Source organism: Erythrolamprus reginae, chromosome 7 (assembly GCF_031021105.1).
Source record: "Erythrolamprus reginae isolate rEryReg1 chromosome 7, rEryReg1.hap1, whole genome shotgun sequence".
Classification (NCBI taxonomy): Eukaryota; Metazoa; Chordata; class Lepidosauria; order Squamata; family Dipsadidae; genus Erythrolamprus; species Erythrolamprus reginae.
Window position 1 is genome coordinate 64,223,719 of NC_091956.1, and position 17,651 is coordinate 64,241,369.

The following is a 17,651-nucleotide window of genomic DNA, read 5'->3' on the forward strand; positions in this document are numbered from 1 at the left end:
AGAAGAAAGATTTTACAATTAATGATTGAGTAACCTCCAATTGTTATTTACTGATCTATTGAGATATTAATGATTTTAACTTATGAAATATGTTTTAAATGGAAAATCTAAATATTTATCATATGGAAGTTTGATTTAAGCAATTGTTTTGAAATAATATATGAAATACCAATTATTAAGAAAAATTTAGTGATATTGTAATGAAGATTAAGATAACAGGTTTGATTACATTCCTAAAGATATTTGGTTGTGATAAAATAAGGAATTTTTAAAAAGAGATTTAGGAAGGGGAGGAAGAAAGGTGCAAGAAATAAAAAAACATTTTGGAAGGAAAAGTTATATAAGAATAATAACAACAGAGTTGGAAGGGACCTTAGAGATCTTCTAGTCCAACCCCCTGCTTAGGCAGAAAGCTTCCACTATTTCAGACAAATGGGTATCCAACATCTTCTTTAAAACTTCTAGTGTTGGCGCATTCACAACTTCTGGGGGCAGGCTGTTCCACAGATTCATTGCTCTAACTGTCAGGAATTTTCTCCTTAGTTCTAAGTTGCTTCTCTCCTTGTTTAGTTTCCACCCATTGCTTCTTGTTCTGCCCTCAGGTGCTTTGGAGAATAGGTTGACTCTCTCTTCTTTGTGGCAAACCCTGAGATATTGAAAGACTGCTATCATGTCTCCACTGGTCCTTTTTTCCATTAAACTAGATATACCCAATTTCTGCAACCGTTCTTCATATGCTTTTTTAAAAATTCTCCTACAAAAACAATTTTAAGAAGCTACAGTAGAAGAATATTCCATTTTTATAAGTTAACAGTAGCCACTGTATTTTTCACCCTAGGCTTATACTCGAGTCAATAAGTTTTCCCAGTTTTTGTGGCAAAAGTAGGTGCCTCGGCTTATGATCGGGTCGACTTATACTCGAATATATGCGGTACGTACATACATACATACATACTTACATACATACCTACATACCTACATACATACATACCTATATAGGTATATATTCAAACTCACATTTTTGCTGATAAAGAAATAAAGGGAAATTAATATAGATCTATTTCAAGCTATTTAGTTCTCATCAGCTACCCATATCCTTCTGAGATTTGAACTTGTTCCGCTTTATAAGGCAGTGCTTTTAACTTCTAAGCCACAAGTTCTTTATATACCTTGCTGCCAGTCTGAGCATAGAACTGTGCTGCTCCATATAAGAGGAGATTCTTGAATTTTGTCACAAAATTGTAATTTTGATCACATATGGGCTTTATACATATTACAATTTTTGTCCTAGCATGCCTTACAAGCTAATATTTAAATATTTCTTTTCTTTGTCACTTTCTAAGTTATATAATAACACCTTTCTTAGTCTCCCAAGATATTGGAGTTATTTGCTTTAAAAACCCTCTTAGGCTTTTCCCTTCCCCAACCCATCCCATCCCCCCAAAAGAACAATAATAAACTGTAATGGATACAGCAATTATCAAATCAAGTAAAGAACACTATTACACTTTTTATTTGGATGTAAAATTTAACAGTTTCTTTTTAGTTACATGCATATAATATGAATTATCATATTTGTTTAGTTAACTCTTCCTCTTGTTTTTTTTCTGTAAGAAAAGTCTCACTAGGACAGCCAATTAATGAACCAGAGAACAGCAATAATATTTAGTAGTCCGCAAACGTCACTCAAGATAGGCACTAGTCTCTTGTTGGGCTACAAGACAAGCATTTTATTGTTTCAACTCCTACCATCAAAACAGAGTACTGCACACCAAGACAACTAGACACAAGAACAGTTTTTTCCCGAACGCCATCACTCTACTAAACAAATAATTCCCTCAAAACTGTCAGACTTTCTACTAAATCTGCACTTCTATTCTACTAGTTTTTCTCATCATTCCTATCACCCATTTCCTCCCATGTTGACTGTATGACTGTAACTTGTTGCGTATATCCTAAGATTTTTATTAATATTGCTTCTTCATTGCTTATTTGACCCCTATGACAATCATTAAGTGTTGTATCACATGATTCTTGACAAATGTATATTTTATTTTATGTACGTTGAGAGCATATGCACCAAGACAAATTCCTTGTGTGTCCAATCACACTTGGCCAATAAAAATTCTATTCTATTCTATTCTATTTTAATGTTGAAAGGGAGAAATCTTTGATAATGGAGATTTTGGAGCAAATTATCTTGAAGAACAGTTGGTAGGATTTAGATTTATGGAAATAAAAAATTTAATTTGCTCTAGACATAGAGGGAGATATTTGATGACAAGAACTGAGGATTTAAAAAAAAAATAGGCATGGCCTGAAGATATCGTTCTATTTTTCAGGAAAAGCCACTTTTCATGATAACTCAAAGCTGTACTTAAGTGTATTCAGTATTAAGGGTTGATGACATGGAATTGTTTCAATTATTTCTTGGTTTTGTTTGGCTTTTCATCCAGGTTGGTGGTGATACAAGTATTTTTTTTGGGTGGGGAGGGGCTGTAGTTGCACTCTATACTTTTTGTAACATTTTCCTTCATCAAAATAATAAGACATGCCAGTTGTGCTGTTTTGTTTAATGGTATAACAACAATTACCCAATGTAGAAAAGGAGAATGTTTTTGCTGGGACATGCAAATATGGATTGGTCTAAACTTACACAGCCAGGTTTATTTTTCTTTCTAAAGAAATCAGCTCATCCCATTAATTTTCCCTTCATATTCCTAGATGAGTCTAAAAGGTTCCCTGCCTTCATATTGGTAAAACTTCCATCCTAGGATATAATTGTAAAGTCAGCTGAAATATAATATAAATCTTGTGGCATTTTACTTGCTATTGATTTCAAAATCTCTGTGCTTTCCCTTAAGAGAAACAGTGTCAATAACCATAGATATTGATGCTACTATCTAATGATGTAAACTAATATAAAAACTACCTTTTTATGTATACAGTACATATTTTAAAAAATATTTTTAAAATGTTTTTTTTAATTGTATTCATAAATTGCTTAAAATCAAGATGTAGTATTTAACAATGCAATAATGTCATAATGTAGTGGAGTCCTATAATCATAATGCAGCACCAATAGCAATGTTTAGCTCAAATTTAACTTTGGCTATTTAATCTTAAAAGACTTGGGAGTGGGGAAAATAGATTTGTTCTTGGCTGGGAATAGGAGATACAGTAGTCCCTCGCTATACCGCGCTTCACCTACTGCGGCTTCACTTCATCGCGGGTTTCTGAGGAAGCCGATCGGCAGATTTAAACAGCCCGCCAAACTCGATCGGCAGGTTTTCAAAAAAAAAAAAAAATCTAAAATTGTAAATACTGTATTTAAATACTGTATCTAAAATAAATACTGTGTGGGAAGGGTTTATAAACACTGAAAACAATGAAAACTTACCAAACAATTACAATATAAATACTTAAATAAGTACTATCAGTTGATAAATTCCCCATCGCGGATTTCAACTATCGCGGCCAGGTCTGGAACGTAACACCAGCGATAGGTGAGGGACTACTGTAAACTGTTCCAAGGGAGAACATTGGGAATGTTTTTCTTCATGAGAATTTACATGAAATAAGTGCTTCTAACAATCTATTAACAATATAGGACTTTATAGGTAATACCAGCACCTTGAACTGTGCTCATAAGCAAGGAATAAGCAGTGAAGATTATTCACTGATACCAGTGATATTATATCATAGCACCACTCTAAGTACATGGCCATATTTTGTACCATCTGAAGTTTCTGGTTGGACTTCAAGGGAAGTCCCAGGTATGCCTACTGTCCTTGTCCTAATGTTTCCCTCTTGTGGTTGTGATTGTGATCATACATAGATAAGATAATAAGATCATGAGGGGCTATCACCAGCAAATCTTCTTCTAAGAAAGATGCAGTTCTCATATAACCTTTCTGACCATGATCTCCAGCAAAAGCTATGACTCAGAGATCCATATTCAGAACTATGAATTCAGAGAAAAACACATAACCATGTAATAGAAATCTGACCATTGTAATTACCAATTTATCATGTGTAATTGGTACCAGCAGCATATTGCCATCTCAACTCATACTGATACCTTTTTGTGTAGATATTAAATATGAGAAAAAAAATAAACATCTCCATATTGAAGTGCCTGCTGGCTCAATTTCTCCACTCACAACCAATATGTGGACCCACCCAATATAGCTTCAACCACAACAATACACAAGCACAATAGATACAAACTCAAAGTAAATCACTCCACATCTGACCGTAGAAAATATGACTTCAGTAACCAAGTAGTTAATGCCTGGAACTCACTACCTGACTTGAGACATGCAGATAATTTACTTTTATTTACTTTTATTTATTTTATTTTGTCAAGTACATATTTGTAGTATACATAGATATAATGCTGTTTATATACATGAGATGGGTACTAATAAGAGGGAAACATTAGGACAAGGACAGTAGGCATACTGGTGCACTGATGCATGCCCCTTACTGATCTCTTAGGAATCAGGTAAGGTCAACAATGGATAGTCTAAGGCTAAAGTTTTGTGGGTTTGGTAACAAAACTACAGAGTCAGGTAGTGAGTTCCAGGCATGAACTATTCTGTTCCTGAAGTCATATTTTCTACGGTCAGGTGTGGAGTGATTTACTTTGAGTTTGTATCTATTGTGTGCTCGTGTATTGTTGTGGTTGAAGCTGAAGTAGTCATTGACAGGAAGGACATTGTAGCTGATGATTTTATGAACTATGCTTAGGTCCTGTCAAAGGTGACATAGTTCTAAGCTTTCTAAGCCTAGGATTTTAAGTCTCATTGTAAGATATTCTGTTGCGAGTAGAGGAGTTGAGGGCTCTTGTAAAATATTTCTCGATGCTTTCTAATGTATTTATGTCTGAAATGAGGTGTGGGTTCCAGACAGATGAGCTGTACTCAAGGATTGGTCTGGCAAAAGTTTTAACTTTAAGTTTTATTGCATTTATAGGCCACCCGACTCCTGACGGACTCTAGGTAGTGTACAATAATAAAAAATAGACAAAAATTAAATCCCAATAAAACAGTCAATAAAAGCAGTCAATAAAAACAACCACATATTTTGTATGCTCTGGTTAGTAGTGTGATATTGCCAGAGAAGAAACTACATAAGATTAGGTTGACAATTCTTGAAGCCTTTTTGGCAATGTTGTTGCAGTGGGCTTTGACACTTAGGTCATTAGATATGAATACTCCAAGGTCCCTAACAAAGTGAGGGTCATCTACAAGGTTGTGTCCTCCAAGTTTGTATTTGTGTTCTGATTCTTTTTGCCAATGTGTAAGATAGAGCATTTATTGATTGAGATTTGAGGTTGCCAGTTATCAGACCATTGTAGTACATGGTCTAGGTCTTTTTGAATGGTAGAATTATTGTTGAATAGTTGAATACTTTAACATTGTCAGCAAAGAGAATGCAGTTACTTATAATATGATTATTTGATATAAGTATTCCAAGGTCTTTTATAGAGTGAAAATTGTCTGCAAGGTCTTGTCTATTCAGCTTGTATTTGTTGTTCTGATTGTTTTTGCCAATGTGTAGGACAGAGCATTTGTTAGTTGAGATTTAGAGTTTAATAATAATAATAATAATAATAACAACAACAACAACAACAATAATTTATTAGATTTGCATGCTGCCCCTCTCCGTAGACTCAGGGCGGCTAAATGTTTGACCATTTTGACACAAGTGGAGGTCTTTTTGGAGGGTTATCGTTGGTGTTGAACTGTTTTACATCATCGGCAAACAGAACACAGTTGCTTGTAATATGACCGCAAAGGTCATTAAATATAGAGTATGAAAAGTGTTGCTCCTAGTACACTGCATTGCGATACACCGCTGTTAACAGGAATAGGATTAGATATTTTGACCACTTGTTGTCTGTTTAATAGGAACACAGTTATCCAGTCATGTAGGAATCCAGAGATGCCATAGGATTTCAATTTTAGAAGTAGTTTATTGTGAAATTGAGTCAAAGGATTTACAGAAGTCTGTGTAAATTGCATCTATTGATTTGCTCTGACCTAGATGTGTAGTCCATATGTTTTTGCAGTGTAGGAGTTGCAGGTTATATAATATTTTTTTTCTGAAATAAAAATGTTTGTTAGCGAGTAGTTTGTTAGTTTCTAGGTGGAGAGTAATGGATTGGTATGACTAGGGAATTTTGGGCATGAGCCATTGCTGTGTACAAAGACTGAGCCAAAAAATATGTTGAAGAGGTTAGCTTTGACTCTTTCATCATAGCATATTTGTGGGATGGGTCTCAAATCCTTGAGTTCATTATTTACAAAGTTGTAGATGGCGTGGTTGGATTTGGTGCACAGAAAATTTTCCTCTTGTTTGCTGTGATAGTTGAAGAATTCTGTCTTTATCTGGTGGAATATATTTTTGTAGCAGTTTTTGAAGTTGGCTACATAACCTGCTTTGGTTTTTTTGCCAGAGGGATGGTTTTTTAATTGTAGCTTCTTTATTGACATGGATAGTTTGTTTTTCTTGCTTATGGTGGTTGTTAGTGGTATGTCTAGTCTGATAGTTCTTTTGACTTTGAGCAAGAAGATGATGCAGAGGTCAATGGCAGTATTACAGCCAGAAAATTGTGTTTGCCAGTCAAGAGTTGAGAGGTCGGCACCTATGAGTGCCTAGTTGTTGTTGTTTTTTAGTTGTACTTGGGTGTCCCATTATTAAGGTGGTTCTTGCAATGGTGTAGATCAGTGGTTCTCAACCTGGGGGTCGGGACCCCTTTGGGGGTCAAATGACCATTTCATAGGGGTCGCCTAAGACCAGGGGGGAAAAACAAATTTCCCATGGTATTAGTAACTAAAGCTTCTGTTCTGGCACCTTGGAACATATTTTTACAATTCGACCAATCAGGCATTTACAGTGGGGGTGTCCCTCTGACCTTCCTGCCAATCAGCTTAAAGCTCTGTTGGGAGAATTTGCACTTGACTTATGGTTGGGGGTCACCACAACATGAGGAACTGTATTAAGGGGTCATGGCATTAAAAAGGTTGAGAACCACTGTTGTAGATTGAGGCTGAAGTCACTCATGCTGTGGTCGCTTTTGGAAAAGGGTTGTTTTATTTGATTGCGCTTTTGCTGTTGAAGTCGAGGCAGTTGTTTAGTATTCTTTATTACTAGTTGGTTGAGTCCAGATTGGTAACAGTGTTGTGTAAGGATGTGTGTATGGGTTCAGTCGTGCATTCGTTTAGGGTTCAGTTAATGAGAGGTAGAGAGTGGCCTCCAAGAAAGATAAGGGGTTATGGGCAGGAGGCTGCCTACGTTAATGTAGAAGGAATTTACAAAGGTCCTTATGAGATCTATGCAGGATAAGGGTGATTACCATCTTTATTTAGTCAAACTCATCAATAAGAATAACTGATCAGTGCCTCAGCCTGAATCCTGACTACCACAATTTCAAATAATTAATTTCTTCTGGAGATACTTGTAATGGCCACACTTTGACTTCTTCAACATGCTTGTCAACTCTACCTAGGATCTCTATTTTTTTTCAAAATTTGCAAAACTGTTACCAGTAATAAGCTGACCATACAGTATAAAGTTACTGATAAAATAAAGCTGAGTTGGGGGAGTTGGTTGGTCATGGATATGCTTTCTAGATATGTAAATGTTTGACTCATATGCCCCTTGGAACAACGGGCTGTGAAATAAGCATGTTGAAGTTCTGAACATGGCTTATTGTCCTGGCGTTCAACTGATAGGAGGACAGGATTATATTAATTCAGATGTGATTGGGGACTTTGGTGCAATGCAGAGCAACAGTTCTTTGTAAAAATCAACATGTAAGAGAAGTAAAGGAGACAGATAATAAGAGCTGTATTGCTAGGAAATTAGTCTACTTACTCTTGGTTTAATGATGATGAGTACCCAAACACAGCAAATGTATTTAGGAAACACATTCTTAATTAAAATAAAGCTTTGTTCTATATTACACCACATATTGGCATTCAATTCAATGCATTTCAATGCATTTTTTAAAAACTATATTGAATAGATTTTTAGATAGATTAGTATAGGCTTTATGTCATTTTAAATTGTCTGTGCTAACCTTCACATTTTTCTTCATTTTTAAGCCTATGTTTTACTATTGTTTGCTATGTGATAATTGTTTTTTCTTATTACTAAATATTATTACAAAATCATATATATGATGCATAAATATGTCAATGTTATTTAAACTTTTCTTATTATAAATTTCAAAACAAGCCATCAGGTCAGAGATGAGCATAGATCTGTTATTTTCAATTCATTTTCGTACTTAAGAGATAATAAAGCTCTTTGTAAGAGACAACTTGAGACCTTAGAATTCTTGGTTCTTCTATGTTTTCTTATACTGATTGTAATGCTTTCCACCTCTCTAGGCCTTGCCATTTGTGGATCACAAAGTGGATTATAAAAGAATAGTGATTAAAGAACTGCAGATCCTCTGTGAGATAGGTAAGCATTATTATTCTCCTTTTACAGATGGGGGAATTATGGACAGAGAGGTGTGAGGTGCAATCCTATATATTCCTACCAGAATTGGGTCCCATTGAGTTCAATGGGATTTGCTCCCAGGCAAATGAATATAGGATTGCAATTTAGATTTTAATGTTATTTTATTTCCATTTTCCTTTTCCCCCTTGTAAAAGGCAAAGCCAGATGTAGCACAGATATTTTCACATTATCTTCTTTAACTACAGAACAATTCTTCTTTCTACATAACCTCTCTGACTCTATTTCCCCAACTGTAAAGCAAGGATAATAATACAGGTTGAGACACATTTTCTATATTGCCACATTTTAATGCTTGCAGAAAACTGCAAGATTAATTATGCTCCCACTATAGAGGCCAATCATATTCATTTAGGAGTTTGGAGTAAAGGAAAAGATTCTTTCATATTATATAAACAAATTAAGTTGCAGCGAATCAGTTGCAGAGAATCAGTTTTTGAAAAAATTGATAATAATTAATAATTATAGAAATACTCAGAAATAAATTCAGGTAGTCTTTGACTTAAGACCACAATTGAGCCCAAAACTTATGTTGCAAAGCAAGACAGTTGTTAAGTGAGTTTTGCTCCATGTTACAATCTTTCTTGCTAAGTAAGTTTGTTAAGTAAATCCGGTTTTCTCATTGACTTTGCTTGTTGGAAGATCACAAAAGATGGTCATGTGACCAAGTCGCTGCAACCATCATAAATATGAATCAGTTGCCAAGCTCCTGAATTTTGACCATGTGTTTTTGGTCATGAAAAACTGTCATAAGTCACTTTTTTCAGTGTCCTTGTAACTTTGAATGGTCCCAACATGAACTGTTGTAAGTCAAAGATTACTTGTATCATAGTAGACTTTACAGGCTTTACATACTGTATATCTGCAGTAATTGTTCAAGGGAGTCTTGTAATGGCCTAGCAAATTAAATAGTATGAAGATAAAGATACAGGTAATGTGCATATGTACATCCATACTGTTCAATGAGAATTTAGAAGAATAATTTCCACATACAAAACCACAGTTAGATCATGAGGCATTTATGCCTGAAGCCGGAAATCAAAGACAAAAATCTTAAGTCTATCTTTCTTTTCTTTCAGCATCCCCAAGAAACTGCAGAGTTATTGTTCTTGTTTATGATGCTTGGGTGATTAGAGATACTTTTATTTAGACAAACAAGGGTAAATTACATCCAGTTAAAACCAAGTCCTTAAAGTTAAACAAATTTCTTCCCATTAAGTTGACTTAATCAAGTCTAGCCAATATGGCTCAGATAGAATGAAACTGACAATTTTTTTATATGCCATGATTTTGAGTAGGATTCTATTTCTTTTTCAGACTGTGGAAGTAGCTTAACTGTTCAGTTTTATACTACAATCCACATAACGCACCAAATCAATAAAATGCAGAAACGTTTACTAACAAAAGTAATCAATTATAGGATAATTTAACATTAACAATAGTCATTATAAACTTCACATTTATTTCACTTTTAAGAAATAATATAGTTATCAAATTATCCTCTCCCCTAAAAGTTATAGATTAAGTATAATAATATTTCTTTATAAATCTTTAACATTTATATTTAACTGGATTATTGTATCCAGAAAAAATTGTTTGCCAGTATTCACTCTCCCCCCTTCCTTTTCCAAACTTCAGATGTCTAATTTGGTGGGATAATTATGGGGCTAGCAAGAACAATGGAAGACTACTGATCCCATCAGGAAAGTATAGCTTCTATGTGTCTTCTAGCTGAACGAGTTGTATGGCTACATTTTAGCTGTAAGGCTAAATATAGATATAATTGTACTTGCTACTTTTCAGGTTAATTTCAGGTTAATTTTAGAAAGGGAAAAGGAAAGGAAAAAAGAGAAAGAGAATGGAAGGGAATGGATTGGGGGCAAAGCCTATCATGAACCACACTCAAATTGCAGAAATAATGATAATGATGACGATGATAATAATAATAATAATAATAATAATAACAACAACAACAACAACAACAACAACAACAATACTGCTATTGTTTGCATCACAATTTTAATATGCACCAATGATAAATTCCTTGTGTGTCCAATCACACCTGGCCAATAAAGAATTCTATTTTATTCTATTCAATTTTAAAATATGATCTAGGAACAGAGACCTAAGGATAATATCACTGTTTTAGTGTGATTCCTGCAAGGAATCATATATAATCATTATAAATTTTTTCTGAGTTCAAGTTTCTTATCCTAAAGTGTGTCTTTGGATAATTCTGCAATAACTGTAATGAGAGTTTAATTGTTTTTAAGTGATAATAAATAATAAAATAGAAGTATTTTATACTTTTGTCGCATTGATGCTGAATACAAATCACTGATTTTTCACCTACCTTGAAGCTTTAATGGAATTGACACAGTCTATACTTATTTATTTATTTATTTATTTATTTATTTATTTATTTATTTATTTATTTATTTATTTATTTATTTATTTATTTATTTATTTATTTATTTATTTATTGCATTTGTATGCCGCCCCGCTCCTTAGACTCGGGGTGACTAACAACAATAATAAAAACAGCATGTAAATCCAATACTAAAACAACTAAAAAACCCTTATTGTAAAACTAATCATACATACAAACAAACATACCATGCATAAATTGTAAAGGCCTAGGAGGAAAGAATATCTCAGTTCCCCCATGCCTGATGGCAGAGGTGGGTTTTAAGGAGCTTACGAAAGGCGAGGAGGGTGGGGGCAATTCTAATCTCTGGAGGGAGTTGGTTCCAGAGGGCTGGGGCCACCACAGAGAAGGCTCTTCCCCTGGGCCCTGCCAAACGACATTGTTTAGTTGACGGGACCCGGAGAAGGCCCACTCTGTGGGACCTAACTGGTCGCTGGGATTCGTGCAGCAGAAGGCGGTCCCTGAGATAATCTGGTCCGGTGCCATGAAGGGCTTTATAGATCATAACCAACACTTTGAATTGTGACCGGAAACTGATCGGCAACCAATGCAGACTGCGGAGTGTTGGTGTTATATGGGCATTTTTGGGAAAGCCTATATTGCATTTCTTTTTCTTTTAACTACACTATTCATGTAGAACATATAAACATGTGCATATAAACATGCCAACATAGGATATGTCTGATAAAGCTGACTTGTACATAACTAGTGTTGGATTGTAGAAATGCTGTGTTCTCGCAGACAGTCAACATAGCTATTTTGAGAGTCTTCTGAAGTGATCTGAACATTCAAGTACACACACAAGTGATATTGTCATTGGGAGAAAATGTATTTTCTCAGACAACAGAAGAAGGTCCTTTACACACTATGCTGGATTTTTAATGGATTAGGTGTTTGATACTAAAAGCAGCACATTCAGGTGGGTTCTTTGTAAATTCCTCTAAACAGCTTTGCATATCACTAATAAATATTTAATTTTACTTTGTGTAAGCTGTTCATATTGGTGATGCTCAGTACAACAAAAATAACAATATACTAAATATAGTACTATATATTAAAGGTCAAGTTAGGTCAAAAACATATTAGAACATTTTTATCTTCAAGGCTTTGCAGAACACACACAGTGATGCTTAATGTAAACCCGAGGGAAGAATGGCTACTAATGAATAGGCCTAATCTGTCTTTAACAGATTATTGTAAGAAATACAACTGGAAACTTCCTTTTTTATCTTTCAGTAAACTGCATTAAAGACAAAAACTATCTAAATAACTTTGTAGTTTTTGTTCCACTACAAAGTGGATGAGAAAAAAATACTCTATTTTTAAAGGAACCATCCCCTCTCCACCTGCAGTTTTCTTGATTAATCAACTTGCTGTCTTTGCTATACAGTGTTCCCTCGATTTTCGCAGGGGATGCGTTCCGAGACTGCCCACGAAAGTCGAATTTCCGCGAAGTAGAGATGCGGCAGTAAATACACCATTTTTGGCTCTGAACAGTATCACAAGCCATCCCTTAACACTTTAAGCCCCTAAATTACCATTTCCCATTCCCTTAACAACCATTTACTCATCATTATTACTGGTAGTCACCATCACTTAGTGATTCTGATATTTATAAACATAATTATTTATTAACAATAATAATTTTTATTATTATTTATGTGCAAAAATTATTAGTTTGGCGATGACGTATGACGTCATCGGGCAGGAAAAACCGTGCTATAGAAAAAAAACCCGTGAAGTATTTTTTAATTAATATTTTTTGAAAAACCGTGGTATAGGCTATTCACGAAGTTCGAACCCGCGAAAATCGAGGGAACACTGTACTGTGAACCCTCAATTTAAGAGATTATTGGGAGGAAGGAATATCTGTTAAAAGAGAATGTTCACTAAATTTATGTTGGGTTTTATGTAGTTTAACATGTATTAAATGGTGAGTGGGATTTAAATGCATGTACAGGAACATACAATGTACAGATTCTGTCAGTTGAATTTGAAGTATATTAAATTGAACATTTACACCAAGCATCAGAATATTCAGAAGATTCCCCCGCCCCTTTGAATAACTAGCTCTAACGGGATCACAAGCCAGCTTTTCATTCTAGCTACCTTATTAAATAAAAGAGCTTTTAAACTCCATCACCAAAGGTTTCCAGGATGAGGTTCATGATTCTTGAAATTATAGTCAAATTTGTTTCTTTTCACTATAGATGTTAGTTGATATATACTAATACTGTCTTTCCAAAAGCTTTACAGACTTTATCATTGTATCCAATAATGGTTATTATTCCCTTTACAACTATTTATTTAAAATCACAAATCACTGCATCATTAGACTCAGCTACATTAATCCATTGGAATTTAAGTGAAGCTATATGTAGGAAGAATTCCAGCCCTGATTGCTCCAATAAAATTCTACTGAAATACTGAGTTTTGTTCTTTATAAGGAATGTATAACTATGTAGCCATTGCCAATGCAATAGTATTTTTGCAATGCATCTTCACTTTACTATTGGGAAATAATTTTCAGATGAAGTTCGGAGAGACTTCAATGGAGCTATATCATACTATTGATATCTCTTTATATCATCTCTGTCCATAGGCTATTCATAATCAAATTATTATTTGGATAATTGTAATATTTGCATAGATATATCATATTATTTATTTTTATAATTATTTATAGTAGTAGATAAATTTTAGATATGTTGAGGAAAGGTGGCTGACCATCTTTTCATTATTTAGTTCACATGATAACAAATGTGTTAGGAGGGGGAATGAGATTTTTGATAGGGAATTAATTATATCAGAAATTAACAAAAAATAGATATGTTTTGAAATATTTTGGGAAATTGATAATGCTTGGGATACAAATTGTCTCTAAACTTTTTTTAAATTGATGCATACAGTAAAATGTATTGATCTATATTATTCAACTCTTTAAAATTCACAGGATAGTTCTTAAAACTGTGCAATGCAGTTTATTCTTTTAAAAGAAAAGTATATTAAGATAATCCAGTCATTTCTGATCTAATATTCTTCTGTCTGATATTTTTCATACAATTTTGATCTTGGCTTATTATTTCTCTTACACGATTTCTAGGATTTGATTATGTTAATATAACTTGAATTTGTTTTTATTGATATGCATAATGATAAATTTAAATAGAAAATACATTGCCATTGTTTTTCTTCCTCTTCCATATCTAGATCAAACTTTAAACAGACACAATGAAGCCACTTTGGCTTTGCCAAAAATAAATAATTATCATTATATGTTTCTGATAGCAGCTGACATACTAGCAGATGGGCTGGGCTCTGTGTCACTCCAAATTCACATAGCATCAGTATTGGGTTCCTACCGATACGGATGAGGATGCCGCACTGGTAGTAAAACTAGAGCTGTGCACACAACTTCGGATCTCTAGCATGCACTTGCATGTGTCCCAGCGAGGTTTTGCTTCTGTGCATGTGCAGGAAGCAAAGTCTCATGAGGGAACACGTGTGTGAGAGATTTTTGTGATTTTTTGCTTCAGTGAATATGCAGAAGCAAAAAAAAATCACCAAAATCTTGTGCGCATATGTGTCCCCTTGTAAGATTTTGCTTCCTGTGCATGCACAGAAGCAAAATCTCACTGGGACACATATGTGTGCATGCAGGATACTCATAGCTGCGTGTGCAGTGTGGCATCCTCATCTGTATCAGTAGGAACCCAATTGCACCAGAGGCGGGAAAACTCGGACACCAAGAGCTGGATTAAAAATGGGTTACTTTATTAAAAGTAAATGAACATTCACTGATTATTGACCAATAACTAGGACCTGCAGAGGCCACTAAAAATGAAATAATTCATGAATAAACTTCCTGGGCAACTATGGGTGTAGCTCCTTGCTGAACAAGATGAAGGTACCATGCCTTCACCTGGTTCCTGGCCACGCCTTGGCATGTGGGAGGGCTCACCGTCCAATCCCCTTCCGGTTATTGGGATAGGTGAGTCCCAAGGGCATTCCCTCTCCAATTCCTCCAGCTGCTTGGTACCTGGAGCTCCTGGCGCGAGATTGCCTATCATCTTCCAAAAGATGCCCTAAAGGAGAACACACAGTTGCTACCCCTGCCCATTTCTGCCCCTCACCTGCCAACCCCAGTGACCAAAGGGAAAGCCAATTATCGAATTGTGATTAAATGCACCACACCCCCTAACCAGTCCATCCTCACTCCCCAGTGTAGAATAGGTGAAAAAACGGTCATCGCTAAAACGCAGAGACCACAAAAAATTCCCCCGGGCGACCCCTTCAAGGCACACTGAAAGATAGGGAGGGTGGGCAGGTGTCCGCTTCTTCTGGAGCCGAGGGGATGAGAGGCCAGATGCCTGGGCACGGCCGTCTTTATAGAGCACACCCGGCGTGCCCCCCCGGCAGGCAAAGTGACACGTGCAAGCATACCGCCTGTGCCGCAATCTCGCGGTAACCACTGAGATTGTGGCGGTTGCATGTGCTGTGCCCGGTGCAATTTCAGGCAGACATAAAACCGGCTGCCCGTGCATTACTGATGCTATGTGAATTTGGAGAGACACAGAATCCAGCCCATCTGCATGGGCAGAAGCAAAGTTTCACTGGGACGTGCATGCACGCATGAAAGAGACCTGAAGCTGCATGCACAATGCACCGATAGCAGCAGTAGCACCAAACCCCACCTGCATAGGATATTGTTATACATTTAGGCACTCCAACTCTATTCAACTCTATTCAAGGTCTTCGAAATACTATAAAGGAAGTCAGACCCTTCAACCATATCTAACTAGCCACACCTAATTCATAGCTATGATTCTAGGCCAAATAGCAGAAGAAATGATAACAAAGATTATTATTTCAGTGTTAATAATTATCTTTATTTGTAAGATACAACAATCACAACTGAAAAATTCTACTTACTAGTCCTTGTTAGTCCTTTCATCATCCCACCAAATTAGACAATTGGAAAAAGGAAGGGGAAGAATGAGTGCTGCCAAATAATGTTTCTGGATGTAATACAATAATCCAGTTAAATATAAATTTAAAACACTTAAAACAATTTTTACTTTTTTTGGGGGGGAGGGATAATTTGATAACATCATTTCTGAAATAAAGAAGTCTGAAATGACTAATTGTCAATGTTAAATTATCTCATAATAATTGTTTTTGTTAATAAATACTGCTGCATGTTAACATGTCAATCTTTACTTACTTATGATTCCGCCCCATCCTTTTTTTCCCCCACAGCACGGAAAAGGATATGCTAGTCAATTCTACGGGACTTACCTGAAGCAGCATGATTTGCACAAAAGTCGACCAACAAAAGCATCAACTTTTCAACTTCATTATCTTGGCCATCCAGTTCTGTGTTAACTGAAGAAATATTGTGCTGTTGGAGACATTATGGCCAATAGTAGGACCTACTTGCTCTCAGCAGGCCTGAGAAATGAGTTGAAATGTATGGAACTATAGAAACTTCAAGAGGCAACTGATTTTGCCTCTCTGATCAGTGTGTGCCTGTTTACAGCACTATATAGCTCCTTCTTTCTCTTCTCTCTCCAAAATGTCACTGAGCCCTTTAGATGTTTATATTCGCCACAAGAAGCCAACCGTACAGATTTTAAACAAAGGAAGCGTGCATTATAAATGCAATATCACTGTTTTAAACTTGACTGTTTTATATTATTTTTGTGTGATCAAGTGTTCCCTAGACTATTCCAACTTTACAAAAGAAATTGTGAATCATGTTCTTTTCACCTGTGGGTCTTGAAAATGTTGTTAATCGGCAAGCCCACAAAATATCAGAGACATTCTGTAGTTTATACACCGTGTTGCAAAGTGTTTACTGTACTATTTCAAAGCTTCTAAATAAATATAAAAATATATATTATATTACATATAATTTTCCGGGAAACGTGGTACCATTTAGTTGATTTTTCAACAAGTCCATACAGTCTGCACCATACCCTAAGATGAGAAGGTAATTCAGGGTCCTTAAATTAACCTTGCCTAGAAAAATAGAAAAAAATAAATCTTTAATAATAATCCCCCAAATTTTGTACTTTGGTCAATCCTGTTTGTCCTTGTTTAAAAAGCTGTAAGCAACACCATTTTTTTCTGAAAATTGTACTGAATTTCCAATGCCAAAGATACAGCTGTCAATAATTATAAAAATAAGCACTGACTGTACTATCAACCTCCATCATTTTGATTCTATTTCTATGGCTTTTAATTTAGAATCAAAAACTTTTTATAATGGCTCTATAAACACATGTATATGTTGTTAAAAAAAGTACATTGGGTGTCTGTACATTTTGAAATGTAATATATGATATAAACGAAGATAACTAATTTAAGAAAGTCCTCTTCCCATTCTCCAAGAAACATAGCTTACCTTCATAATCATTTGTCATAGTTTTGTGCCAATATATCTTTTCATGAAGGCGTGAATTGATTTTTTAAAGAACAGCCAAGGACAGTCATAATCAGACATTAATTTGAATTGGTCCTTTTAATACTAATGCAACTTGAAGTAAATTTTAGTTGATGCTAATTTAACTGTTAACCAGTTTAATCCCATCAATGTTATTTTTATAAGAGTTTCATGGTTTGACATATGTCAGAAAGGGTATTTTAATTAGAAAAAGAATAAATTGTCAAACATTCAGAACTTTGG

General features: G+C 35.2%; 1 protein-coding gene across 2 annotated transcripts in view; it reads left to right on the top strand.

Moving 5' to 3' along the window:
- The window catches only part of PCDH10 (protocadherin 10), a 67,100-nt gene extending 50,421 nt beyond the window's left edge, over positions 1–16,679 (top strand). The window contains exons 5-6 of one of the 2 annotated variants that reach the window (XM_070756633.1): positions 8,403–8,478; positions 16,223–16,679. In XM_070756633.1, coding sequence (XP_070612734.1) covers positions 8,403–8,437 — 35 coding nt within the window. In that variant the 3' untranslated portion in view covers positions 8,438–8,478; positions 16,223–16,679. The remainder of the gene's footprint in view (positions 1–8,402; positions 8,479–16,222) is intronic. The other variant, XM_070756634.1, reaches the window with a different exon arrangement.
- Positions 16,680–17,651: the final 972 nt, after the last annotated feature.